We start from the raw sequence: 16,992 nt of genomic DNA, 5'->3' as shown, positions 1-16,992 counted from the left end.
CCAGGAGCAACAGTGTCCCTAATTTGCTGGGAAGTGGCGGTGCGGTCCCCTACGGCACTGCGTAGGATCCTACGGTCTTGGCGTGCATCCGTGCGTCGCTGCGGTCCGGTTCCAGGTCGACGGGCACGTGCACCTTCCGCCGACCACTGGCGACAACATCGATGTACTGTGGAGACCTCACGCCCCACGTGTTGAGCAATTCGGCGGTACGTCCACCCGGCCTCCCGCATGCCCACTATACGCCCTCGCTCAAAGTCCGTCAACTGCACATACGGTTCACGTCCACGCTGTCGCGGCATGCTACCAGTGTTAAAGACTGCGATGGAGCTCCGTATGCCACGGCAAACTGGCTGACACTGACGGCGGCGGTGCACAAATGCTGCGCAGCTAGCGCCATTCGACGGCCAACACCGCGGTTCCTGGTGTGTCCGCTGTGCCGTGCGTGTGATCATTGCTTGTGCAGCCCTCTCGCAGTGTCCGGAGCAAGTATGGTGGGTCTGACACACCGGTGTCAATGTGTTCTTTTTTCCATTTCCAGGAGTGTATATATATATATATATATATATATATATATATATATATATATATAAACAGTAAAACAATTACAATATATAAAGAGACAGAAATGTCATATCTTGATGTAACAAAACAAGGAAAAAAATAATAGTACAATAGATGGAAATAGGAGGATATGCATTTCCGGCGTTACAAGCAGGAGTTGCATGATTTCCACGCATCACAGCGGCACCGTCCATTTCCAACTATGGGCACCAGGTGCCGCGAGCGGCCATCATGTTTCATAGTCTCTCACACCTGGCCAGTCGCAGGGCACTTGTTGACGCGTCAGAATGTGCTTGGACGTAAGGATCAGGGCACTGTTGGTGGATCTCTGTTATCAAAACAACAGTAAAGCTGCAGCTGTACTTCGAGAATATTGCAGGCTGAAATGATTACAGAAGGATCCTCTTTCCCTACCTGCTGTGCGGAGCACGACGAAGTTCGAATCAGCTGGAGAACTGGCCGTCGCTCCGGGAAGAGGCCGATTGCGCCACAGGTGGTCGATGGAATCGCTGTTACCGTGGCAGACAACGCTGCGCGCAATTCCCGATCGTCAGGGCAGTACGCGTGCTGTGTCACGACAGCTGAACATCCCGTGGTGCGCTGTACAGTAGTTGCTTCGAACCATTCTCAAGGGGTGTCCGTACAAGACCCGTATCGTACAGCAGCCTGCACCACAGGACGCACAACGACGTATTGACTTCGCTCTCCACTTTCTCGCAAGGATTGAAGCTGGCGAGGGCTGGCCCTGGGCCATCCTATGGACAGACGAAGCTCATTTTTCTCTGACGGGTGAGGTGAACACACGGAATTGCCGACTGTGGGGATCTTCACCTCCCGCCACTGTGCGTGAAGTTCCTCTGTATGGTGAACGTGTCACCGTATGGTATGTGGCTTCACGGCTACGTTCATCAGTGGTCCGTTCTTCTTTGAACAGGTTGGCGCTCGAGGACCAAAGACGTGCAGTGTGACTGGCCAGCGTTACTGCGACATCCTTCGCCAGCAAGTCATACCCGCCCTACAGGAGAGAGACGCTCCGAATTCAACAGTTTTCATGCGAGGTGGGGCCCCACCGTGCATCGCTCGTGAAGTCCACCTGCTTCTCCGAAACACGTATGCTTACGATCGAATCGTCAGCCGATCATTTCCAAATGCTTGGCCGGTACAGTCACGCCATCTCACTCACTGTCATTTCTGGTTGTGGGGCTACCTGAAGGACAGGGTTTACCAGGGGAACATTAACACAGGTGCTGATCTTAAGTGCAGCATATCAAGAGAGGTAGACAGCATACCTACAGACATGTTGCGTTCTGCTGTGCAGAAGGCAATCTCGCGCTTTCAGACTCTTCAGGACACAGATGGACGCCATATTGAGCCCCTTCTTGGGTTGTTTTTGGGGAACGAGACCAGACACCGAGGTCTTTGGTGTCATTGGAGTAGGGAAGGTTAGGGAAGGAAGTCGGCCGTGCCCTTTCAAAGGAACCATCCCGGCATTTGCCTGGAGCGATTCAAGGAAATCACGGAAAACCTAAATCAGGATGGCCGGACGCGGCATTGAACCGTCGTCCTCCCTTATGCGAGTCCAGTGTGCGAACCACTGCGCCACCTCGCTCGGTTTTGGTAGCAGTAATGGTACCGGTACATAATGGTATGATGTACCGTAGCAGCACATTAAAAGCGTATCATTTGAATTTATTCTGCAGTACTTCTCTTCCCCATGTCGTTGACATTAATGCTACCTAGTTTTGTTCTCGTACGGTAATTAATTTCCGTGTTATAACGTGTTAAATAGGGAACGTTTAATTATAACCGCCCGGTATTTAGCTGTGAACGAGAAACTATGTTCCTAGCGATGGATTACTTGACGAAAACGTTGGCTGTAGAAGTCTGAATTTCGGTTGTTCAGGAGGTTTTCCGCCTGCAACGTCACTTCGCCGTCATTCAGAAAATGCCTGACACGCAGTGGTTCCTTTATCTGAGGAAAAGGGAAGACATCGCTGGGTGCCAAGTCAGGACAGGGGAATGCGAGCGGTGGGGAGGAGGGGTGGGGGGCAAGATTCGATAGTCGAAAGGAGCAGCATGTGTGACTTCGTCCCGCACAACAGAATCAGCCGGAGCGGTGTCTCGGAGGAGAATCGCAGCTCGCAGCTTCCCACAGCGCTTCGTCTTCACGGCCTCCTGTAACCTCGTTGGGCCGCGCGGGGTAGCCACGCGGTCCAAGGCGCCTTGTGACGGTTCGCGAGGCTCCCCCCGTCGGAGGTTCGAGTCCTCCCTCGGACATAGGTGTGTGTGTCGTCCTCAGCGTTAAGTTAGTTTAAGTAGTGTGTAAGCTTAGGGACCGATGACCTTAGCAGTTTGGTCCCATAAGACCTTACGACAAATTTCCAAATTTTTAACCTCTTGGGGAGATTTCGGCAGCCTCAGCCGTTATAAGCACAACCTGCTAGCACCACACTGTGCCAGTCCAAATAATGGCTCAACTTCTCGTTGCGCGATGGTGGTTCAGTTCGCCTCTTTCGGCTGTGCTGAATCCACATGCTCCCATTACTTGATTTGCTCTTTTGTAGACAGTAAAGAGACACCTCATTCTGATATGAACGGCTGCTTCCTGAATATCTCGTGCAGACGGGCTATAACAGGGCTAATTCAGTTTGTTCTAAGAATCATGCAGCAGTCTGCAATTTGATGGTGGGAAACAAAGTGGCGTCTTAAAACTGCCAAACACACTGTAAGTCAGCAAGTAATTAATTAATTCCAAATAAGAGACGAAATCTTAGATGAGCGGCAACAGCATGCGTCGTGGTGGCTTCCCCTTCCTGTGTCTCGCGGAGTGTGCGGTACGAGACGTCGCTGACGTCACGAAGGTGAGGCGGAACGCAACACACGATTTGACAGCTGTCTCCGTCTGTGTGCATGTTGTCCCTGCTGACGTTAGGAGGGTCGATAGTCGCCGTCAACACTGTAAACCTCTGAATAATGTGTAAAGAAGAAATAGGTCTTTTATTTAAAAAAAGGATCGATCAGATGCTCACACTTTTTGTACGACGTCGTTAGTGTACCTAATGTGATTCAGCAGAGTCGTTCTACTCACCCAGTATGTCGGACTGCGGCAGCCACTTGCCGGTCTTCACGTTGGGCGGTTGACCGGGCAGGGCATCCGTCTCCCATTTCCACAGGACTCGCTGCTTCAGCTGCGAAAACACCTTCAGGAAGGCGGACCGCTTCTCCTCAGGCCAGTGAGCACTTTGCACGTTGGAGCCCATGCTGAAGTATATCGCCCCGTCTGTGGCCTCGTCCAGAAACTTCTGTATGTCCTGCGAAAAAGGAAAACTATTTTAGCAGAATATCTTGATGTTACCGCAACTAATGGAAAAGTACATGTTTATTTGTTGGTCAGTTATCAAGAATTCCCATTTTGCTTGTGGTACCACTTTTAATGCGTTATAAGCGTCCAAAGCGTCAATTTTAGTGTACTTAGTACCACAGCTAACGGAAAGGGCGAGTGTGAACACAGAAAACACACACTGAAAGGTAATTCGCGTTTGGACAGTTATTGCCAAACCCATTCAGACCTATCCTCGATCAATAATCGAGCATTTGAACTGGTCATTTCATAAGTTCACCTTTGTCTGTGCACTCTATATGGTTTGCGGCTGCAACACCTGGGTGCTTCCGTCCTGGAAACAAGGACACGCCGCTCGGTGTCTTCAAGTAGAGGGTTTGCTTAGATGGTTGAGGAATAACCCTTTTACTCTTCTGCACGCTTTTTCAAGTAGTTTAGCAACTTTTGTGGCATAGAATAATGACGTCGCAGAGGAAAACAAAGCCAGCAACGAAAAAGGATCAGAACAGTCATCTGACCGTGTCGTCTGCCCTTATTGCCTGTGGCAACTGGCACCTGAGGTACTGCATCGATATTAACCACTCGGTGGACAGACCAGAAGCCGTGCCGTAGCTCATTTTCTGATTGTTTTGTGCTGTAAACTGCCACATGGCAATTACTTTGTTATTCTGGGTATAATACACATAAGAGTCCAAGAAACTGGTACAGGCACGCGTATTCAGATACAGCGATATGAAAACAGGCAGAACACGGCGCAGCGGTAAGCAACGCATATACAGGACAATGGCAGGTTACCGAGATTGAAGTGAGTTTGAACGTGGTGTTATAGTCGGCGCATAGCGATGGGACAAAGCGTCTCCGAGGTACCGATCAAGTGGGGACTTTCCCGTAGCCAGCCGCTGTGGCCGAGCGGTTCTAGGCGCTTCAGTCCAGAACCGCGCTGCTGCTCCGGCCTCAGGTTCGAATCCTGCCTCGGGCATGGATGTGTGTGATGTCCTTAGCTTTGTTAGCTTTAAGTAGTTCTAAGTCTAGGGGACTGATGACCTCGTATGTTAAGTCCCATAGGGCTTAGAGCCATTTGAACCATTTGAACTTTCCCGTACGACCATTTCACGAGTGTGCCGTGAATATCAGAAATCCACTAAAACATTACACCTCTGGCATCGCTGGGCCCTGATAAAGATCCTGCAAGAACGGGAGCAACGACACCAAAGAGAATCGTTCAACGTGATAGAAGTGAAACCCTTCCGCAAATTGCTGCAGATTTCAGTGCTGGGCCATCAACTAGTGCCAGAGTGCGAACCATTCAACGAAACATCATCGATACGGTCTTTCGGAGCCGAAGGCCCCCTCTTATACCCTTGATGACTGCACGACACAAAGCCTTACCCCTCGCCTGGACGCCTTAACACCGCCCCTGAAGTGTTGATGTCTGGAAACAAGTTGTCTGGTCGGACGAGTCTCGTTACAAATTGTATCCAGCGGATGGACGTGTACGGGTATGGAAGCAGGGGACTGTTCAAGTTGGTGGAGGCTCTGTAATGGTGTGGGCCGTGTGCATTTGGAGTGATATCGGACCACTGATACGTCTAGATACGACTCTGACAGGTGACACGTACGTAAACACCCTGTCTGATGACGTCAATCCATTCGTGTCCATTGTGCGGTTTGACGGACTTGGGCAGTTCCAGCAGGACAATGCGACACTCCACACGTCCAGAATTGCTACAGAATGGCACCAGCAATACTCCGTTGGTCACCAGACTCCCTAAACATGAACATTATTGAGCGTATCTGGGATGCCTTGCAACGTGCTGTTCAGAAGAGATCTCCACCCCCTCGTACTTTTACGGATTTATGGGCAGCCCTGCAGGATTCATGGTGCCAGTTCCCTCGAGGACTACTTCAAATATTAGTATAGTCCATGCCACGTCGTGTTGCGTCACTACTGCTTGTTCGTGGGGGCTCTACACGATATTAGGCAGGTGTGCCAGTTTCTTTGGGTATTCAGTGTAGTTAGTATTGGTGATCAGGTGTTTCGTGTCTCGTCCTTTGACAGCTTAACGATAGGTCCAGTTATGTTTCTGATGCTGCATTTAACAATACATACACGCGATATCATCGAGATCTTGTATTTGCAGTGTGGTGAGAGCGCACAGCCCTTCGCCAGGTGTATCGTCAACACGAGCAACGAGCAACCGCCAGACGTACATTCGTGGACAAAACGAGCGAGACCCCTCGCCTTTTCGTTATACTGATCCGCACAGCTTTAAAGTCTGCTACACAGCATAACAGGCAAGGCGACGAAGTGCTACCAACATACTATGTACAGGAGTGAAATTGAAAAACCATCTCAACTTTATGAGACTGTTTTCAATCGTGTGTAAGACTATATTAGTGCTGATTAGTGTGTTAAACAAAACACGTAAATATAAAGTATAAATGAAAGAAGAAAAATTTCAGCTTATCGCAACAACATAACTGTTTTAGTAACACAGAGTACCCCAGATCGTTACTAATTAGCAAAATATTATGCTCATTTGGCCGTGAAACGGTCTGTGTCAACACAACATTCAGACCAGTCATACTGGATTACCGCTGCTAACCTACCACGAAAGTGTGCAAATTTAGCAATGCGTGAAGATTCATAACGACATTCAGTAAAAAATCATTCAGTGCCAATTCAGTTACCCACAGAAGCGGGAAAAGTGGGCAGTAACAAGTATGAAATTCTACAAGAGTTTCATATTGACATCCACAGGGCGCCAGTACAGAACAAAGGTAGCAATAAAGCATATTGGGGACGCGAGAATTTCTTAAAATTGCTTTACTGATAGTCTATCTGCCTCCGAATCCGAAAATAAACCAGACCTCCCTTGCAGTAGCAAACACCTTTCACTACACTAGCTGGCAACCCAAGAAAACAGCCCACTATTATTACCCCAGACATGAATAAGCCGGCAATTTCGCAATGAAAATGGCAAAATGATCTGCAGTTTCTGTTGCATAGAGCTATGCGGACTCAAAAACATAAATTTTCTACCTTTGTCACCGCTTATGTGACAAATGTGTGTGTGAAATCTTATGGGACTTAACTGCTAAGGTCATCAGTCCCTAAGCTTACACACTACTTAACCTAAATTATCCTAAGGACAAACACACACACCCACGCCCGAGGGAGGACTCGAACCTCCGCCGGGATCAGCACCAACAGTCCATGGCTGCAGCGCCTTACACCGCTCGGCTAATCCGGCGTGGCGCTTGTGTGACAGTCATTCGGGATGTTTAACGAAATAACAAAATTCTCTTATCAGCTAGTAAATTTAGTAGTATAATTCTGCACCACGCCAGGAAATAAACGGCGACATACCTGCCAAACGATTCTACAATGTTTCTAACCCTCCATTAGACTCGCCGCAGCCAGAAAACGTTCATTAGCCGAAGTGTTTCTTAAGCTACCTAGCAATGGGAATGCTCGCACTTCTAAAACGCGGTGGCATTTATACTGGGATCTGAGTTAACATGTGTAGGCAAATGGATTTTATTTGCATTCCTGTAAACGTGATTTGGATCGAAAGCGTAGCTACGATGAATATGCTGATGTATCGACTGCAACTAAAACATTTGGAATAAAGAGTAAGTGGAATTATTCATGCAGCCCTCATCTTCAATAATTCTCGTAGCTATTTTCGTTGTTAGGATTTCGCCACCTAAATCGGTAAAAAATGGAATACACTAATCAGCATTAATATAGTCTTACACATGATTGAAAACAGTCTGACAAAGTTCGGATAGTTTGCCAATTTCGCGCCTGTGCATAGTATGTTGGTAGCACTTCGTCGCCTTGCCTGTTATGCTGTGTAGCAGACTTTAAAGCTGTGCGGATCAGCATAATGAAAAGGCGAGGGGTCTCGCTCGTTTTGTCCACGACTGTACATCATATGCACGGTGGAGTCATGTGTAAGCGGCAGCTACGAATTGTTGATTCGTGGTCCACTCTTTCAACATATGGAGCAGCCACGTGTAACTGATGCATACAAAAACTGTCAGAAGAAACGCTAATATCCGAAACCTCATTAAATTCATTTCGTCCACCCCACACTACCACTGCTTAAAAACAGGTGAAGTCCAGAGTATCTTCTGTGCCCCTTGCAACATTTGAATCTAAACAGGAACCGGGTTGTCGGTTAGTTGCGTCCTTGCCACAGTGATGTTGCTGCCTTCCCGAGAATCACTTACTAGCTTTACACCTAAACAAATATGATTTCTGCGTTTACAGTGACTCTTTGCACTTACTATTAACATGGCCTTTTTTCACTGTTGTTTGCCTCTTATGAGCACGACTCGTAAACTTGCTTTGACTTGAGCATTATACAGTTCACCGAGTATGAAGGGGTGTAACACCATGTAGAAACACTGTTGAGGAAATTTAGAGAGCCGGCATTTGAAGCTGACTGCCGAACGATTCTACTGTAGCCAACATACGTTGCGCGTAAGGACCACGAAGATAAGATACGAGAATTTAGGGCTCATACCGAGGCATATAGATAGTCGTTTTTCCCTCGCTCTATTTGCGAGTGGAACAGGAAAGGAAATGACCGTAGTGATACAGGGTATCTTCCGCCACTCACCGTACGTTGGCTTTTGGAATTTTTATGTAGATGTAGATGTAATGTGGTAACGTTTTTGTGAACACCAGTTTAGCGCCAGATGTTTCCAGTTTTTCGTTGAATAACACATTTCAAGTAAGTAACTTCGGAAGCAGGTAGTCACTTTAAACCCTGAATATTGTTATAGGTCTAGCCGTGTTTATCTGATACGAGGAGTCGTCATACAGCCGGTTAGAATCCAATACTAAGACGTCCTGTGCAGATCAGATCTTAAATGCACAGGTACATCTGTAGGTGATCGAGCTGTTAGCATTTGCTGCTGCTGCACGTCGTAATGCCAGCGCAGTAGACGATGACTTCGTCCTACAAGACGACAGATTGCGATCGGATCACTTTCCTTGGTGTTCGCGGACACTAAAACTGTCTCAGACATCAACATCCATTCGATTTATTTCAGAAAAGTTACAACATACATTACGCACGTGGAATTCTTTTCCATGATCTTATTTTTTGCCATATCTTAGCGTTCTACGTAGTACAGCGGCTACGCCGTTCCGAGAACATGCTGCGTTGTTGCCAGATTTCCAATGATGTCACCGATGATCTGCTCATGCAACGTTGCCAGATATTTACCCCTTCCCTCTCTGATGGCCGGCCGTTGTGGCCGTGCGGTTCTAGGCGGTACAGTCTGGAGCCGAGCGACCGCTACGGTCGCAGGTTCGAATCCTGCCTCGGGCATGGATGTGTGTGATGTCCTTAGGTTAGTTAGGTTTAATTAGTTCTAAGTACTAGGTGACTGATGACCTCAGAAGTTAAGTCGCATACTGCTCAGAGCCATTTGAACCTCTCTGATGACGCTGGATATAGGCCAGTTGCCGCATGGCCCAATTGTCCTAAGTATAGAATCCAAGATGGCGATCGTGAGCACAGTCCTCCAAGAACACAACTCACCTGTGCTAAGGGTAAATTGACAGGAAATTAAAGAAGGCAAGATGAGGAATTTTTGAATTGCTGGAAAATTCAAGATAGAGTACCTGGCGATATGAGCATAGCCTATTTGGCTGTCAGAACACTTGTACTACATATAGAATTCAAGATGGCGCAACTGGGTTTACGGCCACATGCTGCATTACTGCCGAATCGCTTGCGCTATGGCTTGAATGAAATATGGCCACTTGTAAAAATCCAAAATAGTAACTGACTTTACATTTGACATCAAAAACCAACTGCCAAATACAAGAACTCAATTTTAAATGGTGTTAGCCGACTTCAAATGACATATACACAATTTCCTCCAACCCTCTGATGTCGTAGTTCACAGACACAACTTCCATGTTTAAATAATTGCCCCCCCCCATCCCCACCACAAATGCCAGTGGTAACACTGCAGTTCCTCTGGTTCCAAAAGTTTTTGTGGTAGGAATAGGATAGGAACATATGGTCGCAAAGCTCACAAGGTCTTCGGACAACTCAGCCACTTCCGTATCTTGATACATTGATGGAGAAAAATCGCAACCCCCAAAATGAGTTGTGTAACATAAACGAACGTTCGTAGGTGTGTTTCTGCACCTGAAAGGTGATGGCTAGTCAGAGTTCGCGCCAGGCACATGAGAGCGGCGTTAGTAGTCCACTATGAGGATACAAAATATGCGCTGTAAAGGTTGTGAAAGTTAGTTACCTTTCAGATTGGACGTGGTGCATTGACGTTAGTCAAGAATCCCTTTAAAGTGACAAAGGCGCCATTACCAACACCTGACTGAGTTTGAGCAAGGTCTTGTAACAAGGCTACATGAGCCTGGATGTTCCTTCTGCGATATTGCAGGAAGACTTGGTGGGATTGGAGTCACTGTGCGTGATTGCTGGGAGCGGTGGTCACAAGAATGTACGATTGCAAGAAAACAAGGCTGCAGAGGGCTATGTGGCACTGCCGAAGGGGAAGACCGTTGTGTCCGGTGTATGGCTCTTTTGCTTTGTACTACATCTGCAGCAGAAATTTTAGCAGCAGTCTGGATCAGAGTGACACAACAAAGAGTTACAAATTGATTACTACGAGGACAGCCCCGACACACATGCCCTACACTGACCCCAAACCACCACCACTAGCGACCTCAGTGGTGACAAACAAGAGCTCATTGGAGGGCAGTGCCGCAGTTTGATGTGTTTACTTATGAAAGCTGGTTCTGCCTTGGTGCCAGCGATGGCTGTGTGCTGGTTACATCTACATCTACATCCATACTCCGCAAGCCACCTGACGGTGTGTGGCGGAGGGTACCTTGAGTACCTCTATCGGTTCTCCCTTCTATTCCAGTCTCGTATTGTTCGTGGAAAGAAGGATTGTCGGTATGCCTCTGTGTGGGCGCTAATCTATCTGATTTTATCCTCATGGTCTCTTCGCAAGATATACGTAGGAGGGAGCAATATACTTCTTCACTCTTCGGTGAAGGTACACTCCTGGAAACTGAAATAAGAACACCGTGAATTCATTGTTCCAGGAAGGGGAAACTTTATTGACACATTCCTGGGGTCAGATACATCACATGATCACACTGACAGAACCACAGGCACATAGACACAGGCAACAGAGCATGCACAATGTCGGCACTAGTACAGTGTAATCCACCTTTCGCAGCAATGCAGGCTGCTATTCTCCCATGGAGACGATCGTAGAGATGCTGGATGTAGTCCTGTGGAACGGCTTGCCATGCCATTTCCACCTGGCGCCTCAGTTGGACCAGCGTTCGTGCTGGACGTGCAGACCGCGTGAGACGACGCTTCATCCAGTCCCAAACATGCTCAATGGGGGACAGATCCGGAGCTCTTGCTGGCCAGGGTAGTTGACTTACACCTTCTAGAGCACGTTGGGTGGCACGGGATACATGCGGACGTGCATTGTCCTGTTGGAACAGCAAGTTCCCTTGCCGGTCTAGGAATGGTAGAACGATGGGTTCGATGACGGTTTGGATGTACCGTGCACTATTCAGTGTCCCCTCGACGATCACCAGTGGTGTACGGCCAGTGTAGGAGATCGCTCCCCACACCATGATGCTGGGTGTTGGCCCTGTGTGCCTCGGTCGTATGCAGTCCTGATTGTGGCGCTCACCTGCACGGCGCCAAACACGCATACGACCATCATTGGCACCGAGGCAGAAGCGACTCTCATCGCTGAAGACGACACGTCTCCATTCGTCCCTCCATTCACGCCTGTCGCGACACCACTGGAGGCGGGCTGCACGATGTTGGGGCGTGTGCGGAAGACGGCCTAACGGTGTGCGGGACCGTAGCCCAGCTTCATGGAGACGGTTGCGAATGGTCCTCGCCGATACCCCAGGAGCAACAGTGTCCCTAATTTGCTGGGAAGTGGCGGTGCGGTCCCCTACGGCACTGCGTAGGATCCTACGGTCTTGGCGTGCATCCGTGCGTCGCTGCGGTCCGGTCCCAGGTCGACGGGCACGTGCACCTTCCGCCGACCACTGGCGACAACATCGATGTACTGTGGAGACCTCACGCCCCACGTGTTGAGCAATTCGGCGGTACGTCCACCCGGCCTCCCGCATGCCCACTATACGCCCTCGCTCAAAGTCCGTCAACTGCACATACGGTTCACGTCCACGCTGTCGCGGCATGCTACCAGTGTTAAAGACTGCGATGGAGCTCCGTATGCCACGGCAAACTGGCTGACACTGACGGCGGCGGTGCACAAATGCTGCGCAGCTAGCGCCATTCGACGGCCAACACCGCGGTTCCTGATGTGTCCGCTGTGCCGTGCGTGTGATCATTGCTTGTACAGCCCTCTCGCAGTGTCCGGAGCAAGTATGGTGGGTCTGACACACCGGTATCAATGTGTTCTTTTTTCCATTTCCAGGAGTGTAATTGAGTCCTCTACAGCCATGCAATGTTCTGCAGTCATAGATTTTGTTAGTTGCTTAAGTCGAGAGTATCTCCTGTGCTCCTTACAACTTCCCTCGACTACCTGCACAGTCTGGCCGATGTACAGGGTGTACATGACCGGTACATTTGAAACGGCAATAAAAACTAAACGAGCAGCGATAGAAATACACCGTTTGTTGCAATATGCTTGGGACAACAGTACATTTTCAGGCGGACAAACTTTCGAAATTACAGTAGTTACAATTGTCAACAACAGATGGCGCTGCAAGTGATGTGAAAGATATAGAAGACAACGTATTCGGTGGGTGCGCCATTCTGACGTCGTCTTTCTGCTGTAAGCGTGTGCTGTTCGCAACGTGCTAGTGTGCTGTGGACAACATGGTTTATTCCTTAGAACAGAGGATGTTTCTGGTGTTGGAATTCCACCGCCTAGAACACAGTGTTGTTGCAACAAGACGAAGTTTTCAACTGAGGTTTAATGTAACCAAAGGACCGAAAAGCGATACAATAAAGGATCTGTTTGAAAAATTTCAACGGACTGGGAACGTGATGGAAGAACGTGCTGGAAAGGTAGGGCGACCGCGTACGGCAACCACAGAGGGCAACGCGCAGCTAGTGCAGCAGGTGACCCGACAGCGGCCTCGGGTTTCCGTTCGCCGTGTTGCAGCTGCGGTCCAAATGACGCCAACGTCCACGTATCGTCTCATGCGCCAGAGTTTACACCTCTATCCGTACAAAATTCAAACGCGGCAACCCCTCTGCGCCGCTACCATTGCTGCACGAGAGACATTCGCTAACGATATAGTGCACAGGATTGATGACGGCGATATGCATGTGGGCAGCATTTGGTTTACTGACGTAGCTTATTTTTACCTGGACGGCTTCGTCAATAAACAGAACTGGCGCATATGGGGAACCGAAAAGCCCCATGTTGCAGTCCCATCGTCCCTGCATCCTCAAAAAGTACTGGTCTGGGCCGCCATTTCTTCCAAAGGAATCATTGGCCCATTTTTCAGATCCGAAACGATTACTGCATCACGCTATCTGGACATTCTTCGTGAATTTGTGGCGGTACAAACTGCCTTAGACGACACTGCGAACACCTCGTGGTTTATGCAAGATGGTGCCCGGCCACATCGCATGGCCGACGTCTTTAATTTCCTGAATGAATATTTCGATGATCGTGTGATTGCTTTGGGCTATCCGAAACATACAGGAGGCGGCGTGGATTGGCCTCCTTATTCGCCAGACATGAACCCCTGTGACTTCTTTCTGTGGGGACACTTGAAAGACCAGGTGTACCGCCAGAATCCAGAAACAATTGAACAGCTGAAGCAGTACATCTCATCTGCATGTGAAGCCATTCTGCCAGACACGTTGTCAAAGGTTTCGGGTAATTTCATTCAGAGACTACGCATGGTGGATATGTGGAAAATATCGTACTATAGAGTTTCCCAGATCGCAGCACCATCTGTTGTTGACAATTGTAACTACTGTAATTTCGAAAGTTTGTCTGCCTGAAAATGTACTGTTGTCCCAAGCATATTGCAACAAACGGTGTATTTCTATCGCTGCTCGTTTAGTTTTTATTACCGTTTCAAATATACCGGTCATTTTTGAAACACCGTGTATTTCTACTGAATATACTATACACCCAATTTGCGGAGCAGAAAATCATCTTTAATCCCACCTAACAGTCCACGCAATTTCTGAGGTGGAGGGAAAGCCCATTTATTAAGTTGAGATTCTGCCGATTTTGTTCGATAGTTTGCCTGCATACGACATACAGGGTTATTACAAATGATTGAAGCGATTTCACAGCTCTACAATAACTTTATTATTTGAGATATTTTCACAATGCTTTGCACACACATACAAAAACTCAAAAAGTTTTTTTAGGCATTCACAAATGTTCGACATGTGCCCCTTTAGTGATTCGGCAGACATCAAGCCGATAATCAAGTTCCTCCCACACTCGGCGCAGCATGTCCCCATCAATGAGTTCGAAAGCATCGTTGATGCGAGCTCGCAGTTCTGGCACGTTTCTTGGTAGAGGAGGTTTAAACACTGAATCTTTCACATAACCCCAGAGAAAGAAATCGCATGGGGTTAAGTCGGGAGAGCGTGGAGGCCATGACATGAATTCCTGATCATGATCTCCACCACGACCAATCCATCGGTTTTCCAATCTCCTGTTTAAGAATTGCCGAACATCATGATGGAAGTGCGGTGGAGCACCATCCTGTTGAAAGATGAAGTCGGCGCTGTCGGTCTCCAGTTGCAGCATGAGCCAATTTTCCCGCATGTCCAGATACACGTGTCCTGTAACGTTTTTTTCGCAGAAGAAAAAGGGGCCGTAAACTTTAAATCGTGAGATTGCACAAAACACGTTAACTTTTGGTGAATTGCGAATTTGCTGCACGAATGAGCGAGGATTCTCTACCGCCCAGATTCGCAAATTGTGTCTGTTCACTTCACCATTAAGAAAAAATGTTGCTTCATCACTGAAAACAAGTTTCGCACTGAACGCATCCTCTTCCATGAGCTGTTGCAACCGCGCCGAAAATTCAAAGCGTTTGACTTTGTCATCGGGTGTCAGGGCTTGTAGCAATTGTAAACGGTAAGGCTTCTGCTTTAGCCTTTTCCGTAAGATTTTCCAAACCGTCGGCTGTGGTACGTTTAGCTCCCTGCTTGCTTTATTCGTCGACTTCCGCGGGCTACGCGTGAAACTTGCCCGCACGCGTTCAACCGTTTCTTCGCTCACTGCAGGCCGACCCGTTGATTTCCCCTTACAGGGGCATCCAGAAGCTTTAAACTGCGTATACCATCGCCGAATGGAGTTAGCAGTTGGTGGATCTTTGCTGAACTTCGTCCTGAAGTGTCGTTGCACTGTTATGACTGACTGATGTGAGTGCATTTCAAGCACGACATACGCTTTCTCGGCTCCTGTCGCCATTTTGTCTCACTGCGCTCTCGAGCGCTCTGGCGGCAGAAACCTGAAGTGCGGCTTCAGGCGAACAAAACTTTATGAGTTTTTCTACGTATCTGTAGTGTGTCGTGACCATATGTCAATGAATGGAGCTACAGTGAATTTATGAAATCGCTTCAATCATTTGTAATAGCCCTGTATACGCCACTCCCTTATCTTCATTGCCGGCCGGTGTGGCCGTGCGGTTCTAGGCGCTTCAGTCTGGAACCGCGTGACCGCTACGGTCGCAGGTTCGAATCCTGCCTCGGGCATGGATGTGTGTGATGTCCTTAGGTTAGTTAGGTTTAAGTAGTTCTAAGTTCTAGGGAACTTCTGACCACAGCAGTTGAGTCCCATAGTGCTCAGAGCCATTTTTTTTATCTTCCTTGTTGTGTTCTATTTGCTGGGCCTGTAACTTCTGCCTTAAAGTACTTCAGATTTGCCTGCCACCACGCCCATTCTTCTCAAATAAATCGTTAAGGTGGTTAAGCTCCCTCGTTAGGTTTTCTGTGTCCAATATTGGACAGGCCCTATGGATGACTGTAAATAGCACACCCTCACACTGTGAAGGATAATGGCTGCTGGGGGGCGTGGACATACAGATCAGTGTGGGTTGTTTTCCTGCACACACTGTGTCCCATAGCGCCATCCACTTCGCGCTTGACTAGAGTGTCCAAAAAATGGGAGTTCGCCATTCTCTTCCACCTCCATACTGCATTTGGTGCGGGGGTGCAGAGAGTTAAGATTTTGGAAAAACTCTTGAAACTCTTCATTCCCATGCAGCTACACCACAAAAGTCTTATAAACATGTCTGAAAAACATGTGGGCTTTAGCGCAGCTGTTTCCACAGATTTGTCTTAGAAATCCTCCATGAATAGCTTAGACACTACTGATGACAGGGTGTAACACGCCCGGGAGTACAAATTGGGTGGGGACCCTTTAAACTGGCCTCTCGTTTCGTGACCGTGCGCCCTGCCCTCACCACGTACCTGGTAATCCCGCGGCGGTCGTACTGTTCTGCTCCGCACTGCTGTTGGATTGCCTGAAATTATCTATCGAAATATGCAAGCGAGTCAGGGGAGCCACTCAACGTCAGAACACATCACTGTTCGACGTCTAGTATGAGCAACTATATTCTGAGAGAAATAGCAGGTTGCACTGTTTACATTCTAATTCAGAAGTGTTTATCCCAATTAATGGATGGTTAACAGTCCACAATATCATTCAGACGAGCGTACGCGTAACCGACACGACGCGGGTGGCTGTCGATGATGCGGAAGCCGAATGATCGCACGGAAGTTCTTACGCTCGTCACGCATACGCAGATATTTGGTACCAGTCCTCCTTGACACTAGTAATGATATTTTTAACATTGTTCGTAAAGTTAATTTTTCAGTTCTCACTTGTAAAGCGTGAGCGTAACCGTCGCGGCGGGGCTGATTGTTGATGATGCGGAAACGCGATGATCGAACGCACGTCCTCACGCTCGCTACACGACACTGGCACTTGAATGCTCTCTTTTGTGGTAAGTAGTATTACTGATTCACATTAGTTCATTCTTAAGGACCGAACACGGCGCGGATGATTGATACTGTACGGTACGACACGCAACGAGAGGATACACA

At 48.2% G+C, this 16,992-nt stretch overlaps 1 protein-coding gene across 1 annotated transcript in view; it reads right to left on the bottom strand.

Moving 5' to 3' along the window:
• LOC126100667 (uncharacterized) overlaps nt 1-16,992 on the bottom strand; it is a 210,734-nt gene that overhangs the window by 37,580 nt on the left and 156,162 nt on the right. Inside the window, exon 10 of the mRNA XM_049911287.1 lies at nt 3,650-3,872. Coding sequence (XP_049767244.1) covers nt 3,650-3,872 — 223 coding nt within the window. The remainder of the gene's footprint in view (nt 1-3,649; nt 3,873-16,992) is intronic.

The sequence above is a fragment of the Schistocerca cancellata genome, chromosome 9, assembly GCF_023864275.1.
Source record: "Schistocerca cancellata isolate TAMUIC-IGC-003103 chromosome 9, iqSchCanc2.1, whole genome shotgun sequence".
Classification (NCBI taxonomy): Eukaryota; Metazoa; Arthropoda; class Insecta; order Orthoptera; family Acrididae; genus Schistocerca; species Schistocerca cancellata.
The sequence above is the reverse complement of the archived record's forward strand: the minus strand, read 5'-3'. Positions and strand labels throughout refer to the sequence as shown.